This window comes from Pleurodeles waltl, chromosome 3_1 (genome assembly GCF_031143425.1).
Source record: "Pleurodeles waltl isolate 20211129_DDA chromosome 3_1, aPleWal1.hap1.20221129, whole genome shotgun sequence".
NCBI lineage: Eukaryota > Metazoa > Chordata > Amphibia > Caudata > Salamandridae > Pleurodeles > Pleurodeles waltl.
Genome location: NC_090440.1, coordinates 212,628,273 through 212,650,861, shown reverse-complemented (window position 1 = coordinate 212,650,861; position 22,589 = coordinate 212,628,273). Strand labels below are relative to the sequence as shown.

At 46.9% G+C, this 22,589-nt stretch overlaps 1 protein-coding gene across 1 annotated transcript in view; it reads left to right on the top strand.

Annotated features, from left to right (window-relative positions):
- LOXL1 (lysyl oxidase like 1) overlaps positions 1-11,943 on the top strand; it is a 169,236-nt gene extending 157,293 nt beyond the window's left edge. The window contains exons 5-7 of the mRNA XM_069222225.1: positions 1,049-1,144; positions 4,400-4,515; positions 10,899-11,943. Of these exons, the coding sequence (XP_069078326.1) occupies positions 1,049-1,144; positions 4,400-4,515; positions 10,899-10,905 (219 nt within the window). The 3' untranslated portion in view covers positions 10,906-11,943. The remainder of the gene's footprint in view (positions 1-1,048; positions 1,145-4,399; positions 4,516-10,898) is intronic.
- Positions 11,944-22,589: the final 10,646 nt, after the last annotated feature.

Genomic DNA, 22,589 nt, shown 5'->3' with positions numbered 1-22,589 from the left:
TGGAAAATTAATTCATTGAGAGCTAAGTTTCATTATAAAACAACATTTCAATTAAAAAAAGTCTATAGACAAACATTATCTTTCATTGAGAAATGTAATACTTAAATAGCTAATTAGTCAGTTTTTGTGTTAATCTAGGTATGTTTGAATGTATGCAAGATGATTGATCTAATATGAGCCTAACTGAGCAACAGGGGTGGAGGTGTAAGGGTGGGGTGGTGAGTTCAGAAAATCAAGATGAGGGACGGGATGTAAGTTGGATCAGAGACATTACCAGCTTGGGTGTGTTGTACAAAGGGATATTTGTAGGTGTGATGTTATATGAAGTGAAAGGACTTCAGATTCTTTCTGAAGATCAGGTGGATGGAGCATGGATCTGGCTGAGAGAGGAGATCTTGATGCTAGGAAGTGCAGCAAGAGAATGCTCAGCATATTGTGCTTTCCTTGTTGATTATTTGTAGGTCGGGCCTGATGAGGTTGCTGCTGCCAGTGTTACATAGTCCACTGAAATCTTAATTTTGATTGCCAGATATATTCTAAACTTAGTTCACTGTCCTTTGTCTTTGTATGATAAGGCATACACACATCTGATTTCCCTTGCTTATTGCCAAAGGTGACCTGTAGATGCATTCCTGTTTTCACATTGTTGCCTCTTTGGTTCATCAGTGACTTGACATTCAAACAACGCTTATGGATTTGAAGCAGTATCTTCAGTTTTCTGTTCATGGTAGTTACTCCTTAGCACTGGTGGTTTCGGAGGACACTCATGTGCCAAGGTGCCTTGCTTGCAGTCTGACCATTTCCTTTTCAGACAGATCACATACATAACTGGAGAGAATTACAAGCTACCTCACCCAAAAAGACATGCTACTACACACGTTAGAGCCTCAAGGTCCTTGTCATACTCTTCTTCTAGGCATGTTAATACATGGGTGCAGGGAATGTAGACATTGTAGAATTCTACGTTTCCTTGACATTCTAAGCTATATTCACAGCTCAAAGTTATAAAAGGAGAAACTTTTCAACTTTTCATTTTTTTCTCTCACAGGGGCTGAGCCCCGGGTGCTATGACACGTACAATGCTGACATTGACTGTCAATGGATCGATATCACTGATGTCCAGCCTGGAAACTACATCTTGAAGGTACAGTAGTTAACTGTGGTCTACTGTTGACTCCATGACAAACTGAGAATTCTATTTTCTATTCTTGATTGAGTTACTTTGGTGGTCAGCCAGGGTCAGACTGGTCCATATGGCAGTCTAGCAGAGCTATAAGGCCTGGTCTGAGAGGTTAATGTGTGGGCAGATTTTGGTTGTTTGTGAGACTGTTATATAGTCTGGTGGGCCGGTAATTAGTGTTGATTTTTCTGATGTTACCACAAATTTTGTCTTTAGCAAGCAGAAATGCATGCAGACTCCCATACCTTTCTAAACACACTTACAACGTCTCTTTACAAGTTCAGACTGCACTGACATGTACTGTAAACGTGGGCCACTTTCAGTTATCTGATTCGCTAATGAGGGTCACTTTTGTTTTTGGTAGTTGGATCTATTTTCTGCCGCAGTCCGACCCAGTTGACAGCTAAGCTCACTACATTGATGATATGCAGGAAGCTGCATGTTGCATTTGCACAGTAGTATTATTCCCGAATATTTTTTGTGCAATTGCTTCGTTTGGTTTAATTTGGCATTTTTGTTTAACTAGAAGAATTTCCTTTTTTATTTCCATCGGCAATGTATAGTTTATTGTGAAAAATCACATACGTCAATTGGACTAGCCAATAAAGATTGAACTTGTGAATGTATCCTTAAGTCTTCCTCAATCCCCAGCTCTATTCTTAATTTATACAAACTATGGGCGTCATTATGACCCCAGCAGTCGGTGGAATTGTGGCAGTAGAACCCCCAACAGGCTGGCGGTACATATCACCACATTATGACATTGGCTGAAGCCAACCCACCAATATACCACACCGACCGCAATGGCGGTAGCAGCCGCCGGGCCGGAGATAACACTCTCCAACCCGGCGGCTGCTACTGTACCGCCGGCGCCATTTTGACGCTGCCTACCACCATGGTTTTCATGAACCATGGTGGTAGACCCTACCAGTGACAGGGAATTCCTTTCCTGTCACTGGTAGGAGGCCCAACCATCCCACCTAACACTCCCCAGACAACCCCCAACCCCATTCATGCTCCACCCTTTCACTCCCCCCATACACGCACACTCGCAGGCACACACCACGCATTCACACACTCACTCACACAGGCATACACGCATTCATACATGCATGCACCCATTCATACACGCACACAACCATACACGCATTCACACTGACACGCAGACATGCATTCCTATTTCCATTCGTACACGCATTCGCACACATGCACACACACACGCAAACAACACTACACACACATTCGCATTCACGCACACACTCACACATTCATGCACACATCCCCCACCGCCATCCCACTTACTTGCATCCAGGGGGCTTCTGGCAGAACACCGCCAGGTCGTATTATTTTTCATAATAGGGCTGCCGGCAGTCTACTGGCGTGGCGCTGCTGGTGGTAGCAGCGCCACCTTAACACCATCCGCCAGCATGGCCACATCCAGATTTCTGCCCTTCTTGTGGTGGAAATCCAGCTGTGGTGATATTATGGAGGACGGATGTTAGCTGTGGTGACGGACTTTTGGCACCCTTAGGCGGCATTAACCGCCATTCTTAGGGCCTATATGGTGGATTTACAAAGAAACTAAAATCCATCTTTCCATCATATGCAGAAGACACACATTTCAATTCCCAGTCACAGAAACAGAAAACCAATTCACAACAACAAAAAAGCCCTTCAGGCAATAGAGTACTGATGGACAAAACAAGTCTGAAAATAAATGGATATAAGATATAAAACATTGTCTTGAGGTAGCCCCATCTGCAAAAAAATCCACCCTCTATCTGCCCCCCACCTACCTTAATTGGAGAAAAGGCACACATACATATGAAGATTAATAAGTCAGAAGTGCTCTGGGGTGTGGATCTTAGCCTAAATACCCAACTGGGATCCATACTGAATTCCACAATCTTCCAAAATACCCTACCGTTTTTTTTATCTCTAAATCACTTCACCTACAATGGTTAGCTCGCTACTTAACTCCTACTTTGACTACAGTAACACACTTGACAGAGGCCTACATGATCCATTTCTAATAACAACCAAGGCCAGATATAGGGTACACATGACAACTGATTTGGCTCTTGGTTCACTAATGGCATCACTATCAAGACAGTGTGGAAAGAGGCATGAAGTTTCGTAAATTCATAGTTTGAGTGTCACTCAATGCATTGGTAAAATCAATATTCTGCCTGCTGTATACTATTTAAAATGTTCTACATGGTTGCTGCACTATCACAACTCTGGATTTAAATATCCTATCTGTTATTGAGTAGACCTGGACGAAATTTTAATAAAGCTGCAGTAATTAGAGTAATTTCGGTAATTCTAAATTACTCTTGTGATGCAAAGTTGCCAAAATGACATGATTGCGCCCACTCGCATAATTAAGAGTAATTTGGAGCAAAAACTCCACCACCGGAGTACAGAAACAACAAACTAAGCTAGCGTGAGTGGCTGCTGCTGTTCATGATCTGTTGCATGTAGCACTGATTTATAGTGTCAGGATGCATTTTACTCTAATATAATGACAATAAATATTGGGTTGTGCTCCTCGTAGCATTATGCGTAATTTTACACGAGTTACGCACACCCCTAGTATTGATAATGTATACAGGAGCATTTTCAACAGGATTTGAGCAATATTTGTTTGATTATAGAGCATTTCATTTGAATTTGTTACAGATTTTCAAATCACTTTGAAGTAACTAGCCACATGTCAAATGCTTTCCTTTCCAAGACGGCACCAACCACATTCTTGCAGTGCTACCTCCTGTGGGATCATGGGGGTATCAAATGTCACATGATATCACTTTCTGTGATATCACCAGGTTAAACGGCTTCTGATGTCACTACCATCAACATCACCTGAGGTCAAAGGACAGGTGATGACACTTTCTCTAAACCTGGCATTCTTGTAAATTGATGTCCATGCGTACTTGGATCCAGTGACCCCGGGTATATGCTATTGTTTCTCAGTAATTGAAAAAGCACATTCCTCCAATTTGATTTTCTCGAATAATTGGCTGGCATGGAAGTAACTGACCACCAAAAATAGTAGGATTAGTTCCAACAGCAGGACGGGGAATAGATATTCTGAGATGCCCCTCAGATGGGCAGTATTTTGTCTTAGAGCCATCCAGACAGGAGTATACATTGCACAATAAATTACGTGATTTATGGCACAGTCATGTTTAATGTTATTTTTCCTGTCTTCCTCAGGTGGTTGTGAACCCCAAGTACCTTGTGCTTGAGTCAGACTTCACCAACAACGTGGTGCGGTGCAACATCCACTACACTGGCCGATTTGTGTCCACCACAAACTGCCGAATCACACAGTAAGATACTAAGCGGGGTTGATCCACTTTTCATTTTTTCTTGGAGCTGGAGGGTGGACGATGGTCTAGGGGTAGTGAAACAAGTAGTGCTAGCATGCATGCATTATCAGGGATATGTTTGTGCTTTGATCTTTCTGTTACCTATAGTTTTCACACTGGTGCAGGTTGTCTTTTAAACTGTTAATCCCACTCCAACTGGTCGCATTTCTCATTAGGTGTGTGGCAATCACTACAGGCAGCAGGTACCCATATGAAAAGTAAGTGTGGTTTTATCATGCCACATCCCATTCTCAAAAAATAGGATTTATAAGAAGACACCAGACCCCTTACAAGCTCCCAAAGACACGTTGAGTCAAATATCAGTGTCAGAAATCAGATGACTCTCCCAATACTAAAAGCAATAAATGTGGCCTTCTGGCATCTTGAGGCTCCTTGATTGCCATCCAGGTGGTCATGTGGGTTACCTTCTAGAGTCAAACGAGAGGATGTTGTTTGCATCTCTATGCAGGAGCTGTAGAATTCTCTGTAGTCCAGCCCACTGCTAACAGATTAGTCAGCTACAGGTGTTTGCAGTTACCTCACTATGATACAGATACCAAGTGAACTCGGAAAATTCTTTAGAGGTTTTCATAGATTCTGCTTCATTGGTTGCAGGACATCTAGAAGTTGTTTACCTTACACATGCATGAGACAAATGTTTAGCAGTATAATCACATAGACCTGCCAATAATTAACATTATCAAGGAGCCGAGGGCCTGGAGGGGAGCTTGCAGTGTTGATTTACGTACCCATCAAAACACAGTGCAACATGGTTCTTTTTAAGAGGAAAGGTTAGTAACCCTACATTGAAAACTCTCAAACAGTGGAAGATAGGCTGACTTCTTGGAGGCAAAATTTGGATACTTTACAACAAGACCAATGGAATATAAATATGTGAAGGGTTCTGTCCAATATCGGCAGAAGAACCTAAGACACCGTGCTCTAGGATACAGCGCTCTGTGGCAAGGAAAACACCACAGAACATCCCAACTTTGCTGGATGTCTGCTGCAGGACGTTAAGACGCTAGGGTATCCTGTTCCAGGACTCAGCATCCAGTGAACTCTTCACCCAGGAATATGACCCTAGGACACTGTGGCCCTCATTACAACCCTGGCGGTCTTGGACAGCCAGGGTTGTTGTGGCAGATTTCACCACCAGCAAGCTGGCGGTGAAATCCACAGTATTACTACCGCAGCGAAAGCACTGCGGCCGCACCGCTGGGACCGGCGGTTTCCCACCACATTGGTCCCGGCGGATTTAATCCGCAAGGGCAGCGCTGCTAGCAGCACTTCCCAGGGGATTATGAGTCCCCCTACCACCAGTCTTTTCCTGTCGGTTTGAACCGCCAGGAAAAGGCTGGCGGTGCGGGGAGTCGAGGGGCCCCCTGACACGGCCCCATGCAGCTTTTCACTGTCTGCTACGCAGACAGTGAAAAGCGCAATGGGTGCAACTGCACCCGTTGCACGGCCGCAACACCGCCGGCTCCATTTGGAGCCGGCTCCTGTGTTGCGGCCCAGCGGGGATCTCCTAATGGCCGCAGCGGGAGTGCGGCTGCATTGGCGGCCGCCCTGCGGTCCAATCGCCCGCCAAGGTCGTAATAGGGCCTGTATGTCTGAGCATGAGGTCCTGTGATTCTTTGGACCAGGCGATAAAAACCTTAGAGTAGCCCGCTTAAGAACTCTATACACTGGGGTTATCTTCATCAATGAATAAGACACTAGGATACTCTGCTTCCAGGCATGGGGGTTTAGGGTGCTTTGGTCCAGGCAATAATACAGGCTCCAGTCACAACTCCCTTGGATTTTCAGCACCAAGATACAAAAGGAGGGCACCCCTTGTGCAGTAGAACACTAGAATATATTGTGGTCTAGCGCACTACAAGAATGTGGTCACTGAACCACTACGAGAATGTCACTGAACTGAGAGTGCAGAATATTTAGATAATCTGCATCAGTGTACAAATCCTAAAAACCAAGTGTGTAATACAGTATGATCTTCTGGTCTAGGACACAAAAATCTGTTACATATTGCTGTGGGTACATATTGCTATGGGGCACAAGGCTATATGATGCTGTGCTACAGGACATAAGAAACAACAGCAAAAAGGATAAGCATACCTTGCCCACATCACGAAAATCAAGGCCACTAGGGATGAGGTGGAGGCAGGAGCCTGTGGGTGGAGGTGGGCCTCGACCTCCTGGTCAGCGTCTTTTGCCCTCCCTTGTCCAGCTACACCTGTTGCTGCCTCTGCTTTGGGCCAACTGAGAACCTGCTTGACTCTCCGTTCGACGCCCACCTCCACCCACAGGCTCCCATCTGCACCTCATCTCTGGTGGCCTAGTGGCCATCTCCATGGAAGTATCTTCTGTCTCACTTTACTTCTGCCTTTTACTTCTGCCTTTACTTCTGTTTTTATTTTTCTGTCTTAAACTCCGTTTTTCTCCCCTTGTCTCTTTTTTCTCCCTTCTCTGGCCAGCATTTTCCCCCCCGCTGCTGCTGCCCCCACAGCCCCACCCCCAGTGAAGCCCTTTTCCCGCCCTCCCGCCTCTCAGCTTACCGGACCCCCTGCCTACTTCCCCTTCTTAAAGGCGCTGCTGGCGCGCCGAAGGCGCACCTAAGGCAAACTCATATTCACCCATTCATGCCTGGACCGTGCCCAGCGCCACGGACCCTGGTTCTCGCCTCATCAGCCGGTTAAACGCCAGGACTCTACGCACCCTCAACCCAAGAAGATCCTCAGCCTGCCACCAACACTCATGGACCTTTTTCTTCCCCTGCCATCTCCAGCACCCTCCAAGGACCACCTCCTGCTCCCGCGCCAAGCACGGACCGCCACCCCAAGTGCATACCCCTCAACACACGCTCCCTTGTCAAGCACGCAGTAGAAGTCTGGGACCTCCTTGACTCAACAGCCCCGGATGTCGCCTTCCTCATGGAGACATGGATCACCCACACCGTTGCCCCAGACATCGCCACGGCCATCCCGGGCAACTACAAAATCATCCACAAGGACAGAGCCAACTGGCCTGGAGAAGACATTGCCAAAGTCGACAACAACAACCTCTGCCTGACAACCACCAACGAGTCACAGTCTCAGTCAACACACAAGCACCTACACTTCCACATTCAGACCAACCCAAACACCTCCCTCCGTGCACCCTCATCTACAGGTTGCCTTGACCCTGACCCCAGTTCTGCGAAGATATCACTGACCTCATCGTCCCCCAAGTGCTCACCTCCTCTGACTACATCCTACTCCACAATCTCAACTTCCACCTTGATACCCACGATGACCCCAACACCACAAACCTCCTGGACAACTTCACAACTCTCTGCCTCAAACAACTCGTCAATGTCCCCACCCACAGAGCGGCACACATACTCAACCCCGTTTTCTCAGCAGGGGACAACATCACCATCTCCCACACCTCCGAACACCATTGGACAGACCACAAGTGTGCCCACTTTACCTACACAAAGAACACCGCACACCACTACGCCCTCCGGCCCCTTGGCAGACGCTGGGGAAAAGTCACAGAAGCACAACTCGCCAACGCTCTCAACCACTTCCTCCCACCGGACGCAGCGGACACAAATGAAGCTGCACGCAACCTACACCGCTGGCTATCGAACTGTGTCAACAGCATAGCCCGCCTAAGTAAAACAACAGGAAATCAACAAAGCAAAACACCTAAATGGTTTACAGCAAACCTACAGGAATCCAAGCGCTCCTACAGACGACTGGAATGGAAATGGGGGATAAGCTATCAACCAAAGACCGCACAGCCTACAAGAATGCAGTCACCACGCACCACCAGAACATCAGAGCCGCCAAAAAAGATGCCTTTCAAGTACGCCTCAACACTAGCACTCACAACAGCAAACAACTCTTCGCCATCATCAAAGAGTTCATGAACTCCGAGGCAGACACCTCTTCCATCCCTCCCTCCCAAGACCTCTGCAAAGACCTCACTTTCACTGAAAAATCCAGGACATCTACGAAGGCTTCAGGTACCAAAACCCGCCAGCACCACTCACCATCGCGAATCCAGCACCTCACCAGATACTGAACTCCTGGACTCCCATCACCAAAGAGGACACCTAAAGACTGACGAACTCCATCCACTGTGGAGCACCCTCAAATCCGTGCCCTAATCATATCTTCAACCTGGCCAGCACCACCATAGCACCGGAACTCTGCTGAACTATCAACTGATCATTCTAGACCACCACCTTCCCCTCAGACTGGAAGCACGCTGAAATCAACCCGCTACTCAAGAAACCAACCGCTGATCCTAGGGAGCTGAAGAACTACAGACCCATCCCTGTGCTCCCTTTCCCAGCCAAGGTAACAAAGAAGGCCGCCAACCAGCAACTCACCAAATTCCTCGAGACACACCATATCCTAGATCCATCCCAATATGGATTCAGAAGCAACCACAGCACTGAAACCGCACTTTTAGCAATCACCGAAAACATAAGCATCATACTAGACTGCTGAGGCACAGACTCACTCATCCTTCTTGACCTCTCCGCTGCATTTGACACTGTCTCCCACTCCACCCTTTGCAACAGACTGTGCAACGCTGGCATCCGATCTGAAGCTCTGGATTGGATCAGGTCCTTCCTCACCGGAAGAATATAGAGTGTCAGACTACTGCCGTTCACCAGAACCCAAAGACACATGCTGCGGAGTGCCCCAAGGATCTTCAATCGGCCCGACACTTTTCAACGTCTACATGGCTCCTCTTGCCAAGATCATCAAACAACACGGGCTAAACATAGTCTCCTACGCCGACAACACCCAACTGATCCTCTCTGTGCAAGGACTTTGCTAAGGTCAAGAGAGATTTCTACAACAGGATGAGAGCAGTCGCCGCCTGGATGGAGGCCAGCTGCCTCAAACTCAACTCGGACAAGACAGAGATCCTCGTAATTGGCTCCACCCCTTCTGCCTGGAACGATTCCTGGTGACCCACCGCTCTGGGAAACACCCCCACAGACCATGCACGAAACCTGGGCATCATCCTGGACTCCTCTCTACACCTACAAGGCACTGCTCAACACAGGACCTGCATACCTCAAACGCTGCCTCGCCTTCTACGTACCCAACAGACATCTCCATTCCTCCCAGCTCGCCCTTGCAGCCGTCTCCAAGATCTGGAAAAGCACATCAGGAGGAAGATCCTTCTCCTACCTAGCAGCCTGGACATGGAACACGCTACCTCTCAAGCTCAGGCAGACCGCATCACTGAAGCAGTTCAGGAAGGACTTCAAGACCTGGCTCTTTGACTGAGCAGCACACCCACAAACAGTGCCTTGAGACCCTATGGGTGATTAGCTGCGCTCTACAAATCTATAATTGATTGATTGATTGAAGAATATTCTGCTTAGGACCACAACACATTAGGAGACTCTGCTCAAGGGCACTCCAGTACACTTGTGCTCACACAGTGACATGCAAGGTCTCGCTACACCAGTGTACATTAACACTGTAAAACAAGCCCTGCAGCAAAGGGCCCTCTGAAATTCTCTACAAGAGCTTGAGACTAAATGCACACTACTCCAGTGACAAAAATCATAAAACACCAAGAAACACAGTGCAAAGACACTCTAAATCAGAGCTCAAGTTCCAGTTCAATGTTTTGCAGAGACCTACAGTGTGCTAACAGAGACACATCAGAACATGTTTCTATATACAGAAGCCTGTGTGGCCTAATGCATCAAGACATGCTTCCCTGGGGACAGAACTCTGTGCTGCGGATGCTCAGGGAAATTTACCCTAGGTTACAGGACCCTATGAAACCCTATCGCTGAGCAGAGCACAGACCCCTAGGACATTGCTTTCATGCAGAAACTTTCCATGCTCTAATCTGGACCACAAGATCGTCTTATGCCTTGATTTTAGCACAAAACCCTAGTACACTGCTTTTTCGAAGATCTTATACAAGTTGCCATGAGCACGATTCCACTCTGCACTTAGTCACTTACCCATGAACCCTCTTTGTCTGTTGATATTTCATTCAAAGCGCCAGACAGAGTTTCCCTTCACATTTCTAGGCCTCATCCCAAGTCTGTGCTTTGCTTGGCTTAGGATGACTCTGGCACTTGAAAACGTGGCAGCCACCCCTCCTTTAAGCTCTCTGGACTATGTAAGCCAAATATAAACATGAATTATCTCCCTAATTTCCCCTTTCTAACAAACTGATAATGAGTGTGTGTCTTTTGCAGAAGTAAGTTGTAAGCCTGGTGTGCCTGACCTGACAGGCTGTAGCCAAACTAGACGTGTAAAGTATAGAACCAGACACGATCTTCTTTCACATTATACATTTTTCTCTTGCAGGTCTTGATCTCCGTGAGTGAAAGGAAAAGCTGAGCTGTATTCACAAGACCACTTCACCCTGTCTCTCTTCGGGCCGAGGACACTCCATGCTGCCCATCTCTTGAGGACCACTCTAATACCTGTCTCTCTGCGGACCGAGAACCACTCTATCTTGCCCAACATTCTGCGGGCCATGGACCACTTCATCCTGCCAATCTCTGCAAACCGAGATCCATTTCATCTTGCCCATATCGCTGTGGCTTGAAGTGCACCCTATTCTGCCTATCTCTGTCGGAGCCAAGGACCATTCCATCCTGATACTCTCTCTGGAGCCTAAGGAACGCTCCTTCCTGCCTGTCTCGCTAGGGCTGAGGACCACTCTATCTTGCCCTTCGGTCTGAGGACCACCCTACTCTTCCCATCTTTCTTCAGATCGAGGACCACTGCCTCTTGCCCATTTCTCTGTAGCCTGAAGTCCATTATTCTCCCCCTCTCTTTGCGACTTGAAGACCACTCCAACTTGCCATCTCTGCAGCCTGAGAGCCACCCCATCCTGCCCACCTTTCTGCGGCCTAATGCCCAGTCCACCCTGTCCACCTCTCTGCAGCCTAAAGCGCACACCTACTCTGCTCATCTCTCCTTGGTCAAAGGCCACTCCCGCCTATCTGTGGGGGAGGACTATTCATCTATCCATCCTTTTAATCTGCGTCCTGAAGACCACCCCATTCTGCCCATCTCTGCCCGGGCTGAGGACCACTCATTCCTGCTAATCTCTCAGGGGCCTTAGGATCACTCCATCCTGGCCATCTCTCTGGTGACTGAAGACTGCAGGTTAGGAAGATGGGGGCTCTCTAACCGCCCTCCTTTGAAACCTTACGCCGAGGAGACCAGACTACTTCAAACTAGGATACTGTTTAAAGTAACATAGGGTCTATTCAACTTGAAAGGTTTGTGTTAATATTTGTATATGTAACTTTTTCCTAACATTTTTCATGTCTATTTCTGTTGTATTGATGATTTTGGTTGAATAAAATTATTGGATCTATATATCCAAAAGCACAACTGACCTAATTCAACACTACAGAGACTCTATTCCTTACAGACACACTAAGAGGTGAACAGGAACTTTTTTCACAGCGCATTAAGCAAACACCATAACCAATTTCACAAAAACACTACCCTTGACACTTAAAACTTATGGTTTGCCAGACACGTTCACTGTAAGTCTGCCCTAACATTAAATGCACCGTGAAAGACAGCACAGTACTTACTAGCAGATCCCCAAGCACTTTATGAATGGGTATAGATAAGATGTAAGGTAAAGGGCTTGGAAGGCCTGTAGAAAGGCTCAAGACAATCCAAACGGTGTCCAAAGGCACTTTACAGATATAAGTGCCTCGCCCTTTCTACAACTGTTCCCCTGCACACGTTACAGGCACTCTTCATACAAAGTATACAGAAGCGCTTTAAAGGTAGTTAGGCATGCATACCACCCTTCATACAACGAGTATCCCAAAGCACTTTAAAAGAATCAAGAGTGGTTCATCAATCACTTTGATATAATCGGCGCTCCAAAGTACTTAGGCACCAGCAGTCCCATCGTACTAGTTTTGTCCCAAAGCACTTAACAAGCTCTGATGCATGTGTCACTTATCATACAAAGAACTTTACAAGCTGCCAAGGACAGCACTTTTCAGGCCAAATATTTTCTAAAGCACTTCCAAACCACAGAGACAAACGATTCACCTGTTACGCAAAATGTATTTCGAAGCACTTTAGAAGTGCACAGATAGATGTGTTAACTTTTATACATGCAAAATGAATACTGTAGGCACATAAACAGCAAAGTGGTGAAATCTGTCAGAACAAACATTGACACAGCTTATCGGTTTTGCTCACCTATGGTGAGCCAGCGACTCATTTTACAACGCACTTCTCATTTTACAACGCCCATTTACAGTCATTTTTGTTTCTTTCTTTTTTTTAAAGTATGCGTCACTTTTGATGGACCTCATAGGTCTAATAGCAAAGGACAGAGGCAGCATTGCAAAGTGCTATATAAAAACACATTTTTTATATTATTGCGTGTTGCAGTTTTTCTTATGGTAACTTAGATAGTGTCCCTAGGAAGTGTCCCTGTTTGTGTTAGTTTGTTTTCTAAAATATAATTGATTATCAGAACTTATATGACGCTCTGTCATCTTGGCAGCCCACTGCTTATTTAACCACTGATCTTGCCATCACCTAGCTCAGACGCCCGCATTTTATCGATGAAGGGGTGAAGGCACCACCTAGTTTTAACCCTGTGAGTGCCAGACTGCACACATCTGTCTGAAGCAGGTAGTTGTCTCAAGAGGGGGCTAGACAGGGCCGTGCCGCAGCTTCAGTTGTCCCGTCCGCCTTCCCTTGTGGGCCCCATCACCACAGCTGTTGAATTAGACACAGCACCTTGCCGCACACAATTTGTCAAACAGTTTTTCACTGCAAAGTAGCAACTGCTTGAAGTAATACATGAGTTCAAACTTGCTTAAAATTTTTAAATCTTTGAATGTACATGTGTACATCTATACTATATATAGATATTGTTGGACTTGGCCCTTTTTGCAGGGTCATCCCCAATGTTTTTTCGCCTTCCTCCTATTTTTTCTGGCCTGTTGTTGGCTTTAGGACTCTGGACACTTTACCACTGCTAACCAGTACTAAAGTGCACATGCTCTCTGTGTAAACTGTATTGTTGGTTGGCTTTCCATGATTGGCATATTTCATTTACTAGTAAATCTCTAGTAAAGTGCACTAGAGGTGCCCAGGGCCTGTAAATCAAATGCCGCTAGGGGGCCTGCAGTACTCATTGTGCCACCCACATGAGTAGCCCTGTAAACATTGCTCAGACCTGCCACTGCAGTGTCTGTGTGTGCAGTTTTAAACTGCAAATTAGACCTTGCAAGTGTACCCCCTTGCCAGGCCCTAACCTTTCCTTTTTATACATGTAACGTTCCCATAAGATAGGCCCTAGGTAGCCCCATGAGCAGGGTACACTGTATGTTAAAGGTGTGATATTTACTGATGTGTTTTACATGTCCTAACAGTAAAATACTGCCAAATTCGGTTTTCACTGTTTCAAGGCCTATCTCTCTCACAGGTTAACATGGGGGCTGCCTTAAAATATCCTTTAAGTCAGTTTCCCTTTGGTAGCAGATAGAAAGTTGGAGTTTGGGGGTCTCAGAACTCACAATTTAAAAATACATCTTTTGGTAAAACTGTTTTTTAGATTGTCAGTTTGAAAATGCCACTTTTAGAAAGTGGGCATTTTCTTGCTATAACCATTCTGTGACTCTGCCAGCTTGTGTATTCCCTGTCTGGGTCAGACGGACACTTGGGCTGTGTGAATCTCCACTAGACAGTGACACAAAGGGAGCTGGGGTGTAGTCTACATGTCCCGATGGGCCTTATGGGCTGGAGTGGAGGGAGGATTGCTCACTTACACCTGAATGGGCTGTTTATGTCCTCACACAATGCAGTCTCCAACCCCCTGGTGAGTGTCTAGGGCCAGGCCTGGGCAAGGCAGGAGCTTGTGAACAACAGAGACTTTCCTTTGAATTTTGCCTACCTCAAAGGCAGAAAAGAGTATAAGTAGTGGGCCCAATACCCCTGATTTTCATATTACTTCTGGAACCAAGGGGAATCTCTGCCAAGGAGAAGAGCTGGAGGAGGAGTACTGCCCCTTTGCCTGTGACTGTGCTTTGCAGGGTTGGCCTGCAGTTGCTGCTTCAGCCTGAAAGAGGACAAAGACTGGATGTTGTGGTATATTCCTGCTTGTGAAGTCTCTCCAAGGGCTTGGACTGAGCTTGCCTCCAGTTTTAAAGGCTCAGGGCCGTCAACGGCTTCCTCTGCCAGCACCTGGACTCTCTGCTGAGACTCCTGCCCTGCCAAGTGGTGCCATATCCAGTCCCTGGGCCCTTGAAAGGTGAAGCTGGTAGAACAAGGACTGAAATCCAAGCACAGGGAGCCTTGTGGGGAAAATTTTTATGCACCACCTGCAACACAGCTGTGAAAACGATGCGCCATCCGCCTCGCGGCTGAAATTGACGCACCACCTGCATGACGGCTGGGAAATCGATGCATTACCTGCATCATGGCTGGACAAACGACGCAACACCCACTTGCAGCTGCTGAAAATGACACAAACCCCATGTAGCGCGGCTTTCTATCACCCTGCAGCTGGATTTCATACACATCATCGCTGGGCATCAAAATCAACGTGAACCTATAATATGGCAATAATGGAAAAGCCAATTACACATGCAATTTACAGAGGGAGCACTTGCACTTTAGCATTGGTCAGCAGTGGTAAAGTGCCAAGAGTACCAAAACCAGCAAAAACAAAGTCCAGCACACAGGAAGCAGAGGCAAAAAAGACAAGGGAGACTACGCCAGGATGGCAGGTCTAACAGCCCCCTCCTAGGGCTTGTATTAGCCATAGGGACCGCCAACTCCGCGGGGCGATGACAGTGAAATATGCAAAGGGGGGGTGCACAGCCACATCCACGCCCCTGGGACCATCATCTCCCTGGGCCAAAACATTAATTTCAAATGGGGGAGGCCTACATGGCCTCCTTCACAGCCTAGGGGTCCGCCTGCTCCCCGTGGCCAAATGTAAAATGAATGCAGGAGGCCCACGGGCCTCCCCTCTGCCACAGCCCCAGGAGCACCCCTCCCAGGGCTATTTAAACATTGGAGGGGGCCACGCAGCCCCCCTCGTGGAGCCAATAATGGCCCTGGGAGCCATCTCCCAGGGCCGGCTCCTGATATGCACTGGGGTGCCTACCGCCAGGACATAGCTGTTTGCTCTTACTTGGCAGGAATCTTGACAGCTCCAGCCAAGTTAGAGCAAACACTTGGCTTTCAGCGAGCGAGAGCAAGTGCTCTAGCCCACTGGAAGCAGAGGTTTCCTCTCTTTCTTATGCAGGCAGGGAAAGAGATGAAACAATTGCTTTTGCACACAGGAAGCTGCATGTTTAGCAGCTCCCTGTGTGCAAAAGCAATCATGCTCCGGCAGGAGGCAAGGAGATGGCTGGAACTGCGTTGGGTCTTCAGGCACCCCTGCGGTCCCATTACACACTGGGTGTCCTGCGGGGCACCTAGGACAGATGGCTGGGCCTGAGGGGATGGGGTCCTAGGGCCAAAATCGGCCAGGGAAGGTTGCAGCACGGCCCCCTTCTCCATGTAATAGTGGTGGGCCCCAGGGATGTGGTCCATGGGGCTGAAATTGGTTGGCAGGAGGGGGGCCACATGCCCCCGATTGAATAGTGGAGGGCTTTTGGGTGATAAGGTCCCCAGGGCCGAAATCCGCAGAGGGAACAAGGATGGGCCCCCCATGGTCCTCTCTGTTCCCCCTGAGTATGAAAATGTTCAAATCACCTGAAAGCTGCGCATGCTTGGTCCCGCACTGTCTACCTTAGTAGTATGTAAAGGTCTTCCTGCCTCTTGCCAGGATGATGGACAGCTTACCAAAGGGCCCCCAGTGCATTTCCCGCCAATCCTGGTGACATGTTCTTAAATCCAAAGAATATGAGGACATCGCCACAAAACAAAGAAGCACTTATGTCATACAGATAACAGGAAGGACCCTGGTTTGGTGGCGATTTAAGTCTTAATAGTTTTGTTGGCCTCTCTATAGGATGATTCATGTTATCACAGAATTCTAGAGAAAGACGCACCAAGAACAATCACATTGCCAAACACACACAAGGTCACTAGTGACATTTCCTTGTGCTCCATTACGCAGCTGTACTGTAGAAAACGACCTGGCCATTTACCCAAGGAGGCAGAATGAACTCCACATGGGTAGATATTTTGTGCAATACTGCAGAATCTTGTTGGATAAAAGGGCATGTGAGGTTCCTTTGTGGTGAGTCACTCACAGAACTACTGACACATCCACACACACACTCATGCACCCACTCACAGAACCACTCAGAGACTCATGTACTCACTCACATACCTCTCAGACACTCATACCCACTCACAGATCCACTTAGACACTTAAGTGCTCACTCATACACCCACTCAGACCCTCACGCACCCACTCACAGACCCACTCAGACCCTCATGCACCCACTCACAGACCCACTCAAACACTTATGCACGCAATCACAGACCCACTCAATCATGTACCTACTCACAGACCCACTGAGACAGTCATGCATCCACTCACAGACCTACTCAAAGAGTCATGCATCCACTCACAAATCCACTCAGAGACTCTTGCACCCACTCACAGACCTAAGCACCGACTGAGAGACCCACTGAGGTACTCATGCACACACTCACACACCCACCTAGAGACTTATGTATGTGGGATTTGGAGGTTATAGGGTGTTGGCTACAGGTCCTGGCTGCATGTCAGGCATTGCAGCACACCCCCACCACGCACGGCCAAAGGCTGTGCATGGTGCGGGGTTAGGTAGTTATGGTGGGTTGGCCGCAGAGCCTGGCCACATGCCTGGACCTGCAGCCAACCCCTGCCGCACGCAGCACTACATTGGTTGGATTAACGTATAGTAATTAAAATTACTTTACATTAAAAATCATAGAAATTCACTGAAAAAAACAAAAGTTATAGGGAAGTTATAGTTAGGATATGAATTTACTCACAAAAAACCATAGAAATTCACCAGTTCTAGTTAGCCATGCACTGTTTATTACCCCACATATTACATCACTCATGATATTTTTTATAACATTTTTTATTTTATTTTGTTTATTGTATAAGGAGAGCGGGCCCTTGGGCAAGGGCCGCTCTCCAGGGGGAAATAAGTTTTTGGGCTGTTTCTGCCCCCCCCCCCGGGGGCAGAAACCCCCCTAGACACCAGAGATTGTTTTTTTTTGTGTTTTTTTTTATGTGTGGGTAGCGACCCCTTAGGCAAGGGTCGCTCCCCTGTGGGCAAAAAAAATTCTAGCCCATTTCTGCCTATATTTATTAGGCAAACCACTAGACACCAGGGTTTTTTTTTTTTTATATGTACACATAAGGGGAGCGGCCCCTTGGGCAAGGGCCGCCCTCCAGGGGGGCAATTTGTTTTTTGGCTGTGGGGGCAGAAACCCCCTAGACACCAGGTATTTTTTTTATTTTTTTGTTATATGTGGGGAGCGAACCCTTAGGCAAGGGTCACTCCCCTGGGGGCAAAATTAATTCTAGGCCGTTTCTGCCCCCCTTGGGGCAGATCGGCCTATTTCTATTAGGCTAATCTGCCCCCAAGGGGGGCAGGAACCACTAAACACCGGGGTTTTGTTTTTTTGTCAGTTTCACTTGAGGGTAGTGACCCCTTAGGCAAGGGTCGCTCTCCTGGGGGGGGTTTGTTTTAGGACATTTCTGCACCCCTTGGGGGCAGAACTGCCTATTTTTATTAGGCCGATCTGCCTCCAAGGGGGGCAGAATCCACTAGGCACCAGGGATTTTATTTTTTTGCGCCAATTTCACGCAAGAGGAGCGACCCCTTAGGCAAGGGTCGCTCCCCTTGGGGGGCAAATTTATTTTAGGTAATTTCTGCTCCCCTTGGGGGTACATCGGCCTATTTCTATTAGGCCGATCTGCCCCCGTGGGACAGAAACCACTTAGGGACCAGGGATTGGTGTGTGTGTTTTGTTTGGGGGGGGCAGACCCTTGGGCAAAGGTCGATCCCCATGGGGGCACATTACTGTTGGCCATATCTACCCCCTTGGGGCCAGATCAGCTTATTTTTGGAAGGCCCATCTGCCCCCCTGGCCCACCAGAGACCAGGGAAGATTTTTTTCAAAATAAGAGGGTGGGGGTATGGCCATACCCCCACCGCAAATAAATGGGGCCAAAGTTGTTCTGCCCACCAGTGGGCAGATGGGGCAAATATCCCCCGATCCAACCCCGGGGGGCAGGAAGTCTACTAAATGCCAGGGAATCCAAAAAAAAAAAATTGTGGGGTGGTGGCTACCAACCAGTATGGGCATGGTTATGCCCCCACCCCAACTGAAGGGGGAAACAGTATTTCAGCTCTCCCCCGCACACTAAAATATCAAGTGGACATTTGATTATTTGGGGTTTTGGTTTTACATTTGGGCCATGAGAGCTTGGCTAACTCTCAAAATCGTCCCACTTGGAATGGTGAGGGCTGCACTTTTTGGACTTTGGGACACTGCCATATAGAAAAATCCACAAGACCTAGACACATCTGAAAACTAAACATCTGGGTGAGTCCAGGGTGGTGTGCTTCACATGCACCCTGCACCATTTTCTTACCCACAATGCCCTGAAAACCTCCAACTTTGCTGGAAATCCCACATTTTTGTGATGGAACCTACCGGAATCTGCAGGAATCCACAAAATTCCTACCACCCAGCATTGTCTCATCTATACCGATAGAAATTCAGCCCCACTTGTCAGTCTAAAAATGTTTTTTCCAAACTGCCCTTTTGGACCCGCTTTGGTTCCCCCTCAATTTTGACATGTTTTTGGCTCTTCCCTGTCACAGGCACTTGGCCCACCTACACAAGTGAGGTATCATTTTTACCGGGAGACTGAGGGGAACGTTGGGTGGTAGGAAATTTGTCCCGGTGCAGTGATCCCACACAGAAATGTGGGAAAAATGTGATTTTTTAGCTAAATTTGAGTTTTGCCGAGGATTATGGGTAAGAAAACACTGGGGTATCCACGCAAGTCACACCTCCCTGGACTCCCTCGGGTGTCTAATTTTCAGAAATGCCCATGTTTTGTAGGTTTCCCTAGGTGCTGGCTGAGCTAGAGGCCAAAATCCACAGGTAGGCACTTTGCAAAAAACACCTCTGTTTTCTTTGAGAAAATGTGACGTGTTCACTTTGTGTTTTGGGGCATTTCCTGTCGCAGGCACTAGGCCTACCCACACAAGTGAGGTACCATTTTTATCGGGAGACTTGGGGGAACGCTGGGTGGAAGGAAATTTGAGGCTCCCCTCAGATTGCAGAACTCTCTGTCACCGAAATGTGAGGAAAAGGTATTTTTTAGCCAAATTTTAAGGTTTGCAAAGGATTCTGTGTAACCGAACCTGGTGAAAGCCCCACAGGTCACCCCGTCTTGGATTCCCCTATGTCTCTAGTTTTAAAAAATGCACAGGTTTGGTAGGTTTGCCTAAGTGCTGGCTGAGCTAGAAGACAAAATCCACAGGTAGGCACTTTGCAAAAAACACCTCTGTTTTCTGTAAAAAAATGTGATGTGTCCACGTTGTGTTTTGGAGCATTTCCTGTCGCGGGCGCTAAGCCTACCCGCACAAGTGAGGTACCATTTTTATCGGGAGACTTTGGGGAACGCTGGGTGGAAGGAATTTGTGGCTCCTCTCAGATTCCAGAACTCTCTGTCACCGAAATGTGAGGAAAAAGTGTTTTTTTAGCCAAATTTTGAGGTTTGCAAAGGATTCTGGGTAACAGATTCTGGTGAGAGCCCCACAAGTCACCCCGTCTTGGATTCCCCTAGGTCTCTAGTTTTAAAAAATGCACAGGTTTGGTAGGTTTCCCTAGGTGCCGGCTGAGCTAGAGGCCAAAATCCACAGGTAGGCACTTTGCAAAAAACACCTCTGTTTTCTGTAGAAAAATATGATGTTTACACGTTGTGTTTTGGAGCATTTCCTGTTGCAGGCGCTATGCCTACCCACCCAAGTGAGGTACCATTTTTATCGGGATACTTGGGGGAACATAGAATAGCAAAACAAGTGTTATTGCCCCTTGTTTTTCTCTACATTTTTTCCTTCCAAATATAAGACAGTGTGTAAAAAAGACGTCTACTTGAGAAATGCCTTGTAATTCACATGCTAGTATGGGCGCCCCAGAATTCAGAGATATGCAAATAACCACTGCTCCTCAACACCTTATCTTGTGCCCATTTTGGAAATACAAAGGTTTTCCTGATACCTATTTTTGACTATTTATATGCAAATGAATTGCTGTATACCTGGTATAGAATGAAAACCCACTGCAAGGTGCAGCTCATTTATTGGCTATGGGTACCTAGGGTTCTAGATGAACCTACAAGCCCTATATATCCCCGCAACCAGAAGAGTCCAGCGGACGTAACAGTATATTGCTTTCAAGAATCTGACATTGCAGGAAAAAGTTACAGAGTAAAACGTAGAGAAAAATGGCTGTTTTGTTCACCTCAATTTTAATATTCTTTTATTTCAGCTGTTATTTTATGTAGGAAACACTAGTAGGACCCCTTGCTGAATTCAGAATTTTGTCTACTTTTCAGAACTGTTTAGGTGTCTGGGATCCAGCATTGGTTTCACACCCATTTCTGTCACTGACTGGAAGGAGGCTGAAAGAACAAAAAATCGTAAAAATGGGGTATGTCCCAGTAAAATGCCAAAATCGTGTTGAAAAATTGGGTTTTCTGATTCACGTCTGCCTGTTCCTGAAAGCTGGGAGGCTGGTGATTTTAGCCCTGCAAACCCTTTGTTGATGCCATTTTCAGGGAAAAAAACACAAGCCTTCTTCTGCAGCCCTTTTTCCCCATTTAAAAAAAAAAAAAAAATGTTCACTGTACTTTGGCTAATTTCTTGGCCTCCTTCAGGGGAACCCACAAAGTCTGGGTACCTCTAGAATCCCTAGGATGTTGGGGAAAAAAAGAAAGGACGCAAATTTGGTGTGGGTAGCTTATGTGGACAAAATGTTATGAGGGCCTAAGCGAGAACTATTCCAAATAGGCAAAAAAAAGCTTGGCACAGGAGGGGGAAAAGGCCTGGCAGCGAAGGGGTTAAACACACTTGTATTATGAGAAGTGCAACCATGTATCTACACTTGCTATTTCCAAAATGTTTTAATATAGCCTAAATAGTAATAATGGCCTTCAGATGAGAGGTTGTTATATACTGAAGGTGTGGGTAGAATTAAAGGTGCACATTGTTTAGGTCGGATCTACCAGATAGCACAACTATCTAGGTGTGAAAGACATATTGTGGCTTGGAGCTCATTGATTGCTTAACATTGGTTGATTTTCCTGTCTCTCTCACTTACCTGCTTCTGATTCGTGCCCCAGCTTGTCAATCTCTTATATCCTCTTTGCCATCTTTATTGATTTGCTGGCTTGTGTGCTTCCACTGCTTGCTTTTCAAGCACTATTTATTTCTTTTGGGTTAGGCAATCCTCCAGACTGCAAGTGTTCTCCCCCCCCTCACATGTGCTTTATTCTTCTCTCTCTTGCCCTTGCTGTTTTTGTTCCCCCAGCGTATTGTTGCTCACCTCACTTTGCTTTTAAAAGACTAAAGCTTTGGCACTATTTTCTTTCATATTTACTGACCCATGGGGCAGTCTTCCCAAAGTTTTTGTGTGTGAAGTCACAACCTGTACGTTCCTTTATCACCTGAGCTGTCCCTGGTACCCCGCCATCCTCATCTGGAAAGTTTGTGTTTTGAATCCTCTGGACTCTCCTGTAGCAGGCACTCCCTGCACAAGTCCGTACTGCAGTGTAGTACCCAGTGAAGAGCAGAGGCCTGCTCGATGTAGCCTTTCATAATGAATACCCATCCTGCTCACAGTGGCCATTGACAGTTATCTTGCAGTAACACCAGTCATAGCTGGCCTCAATACTTAGTTAATCAAATTATGCACATGGGTAATGGCAGGGGTGCAATGATGCACAAGGTCACTTTGCAAACCTGAACTACCAGCACCACAAAGCAAAGAGAACTGACTGGAAACAGGACTGGCTGAACA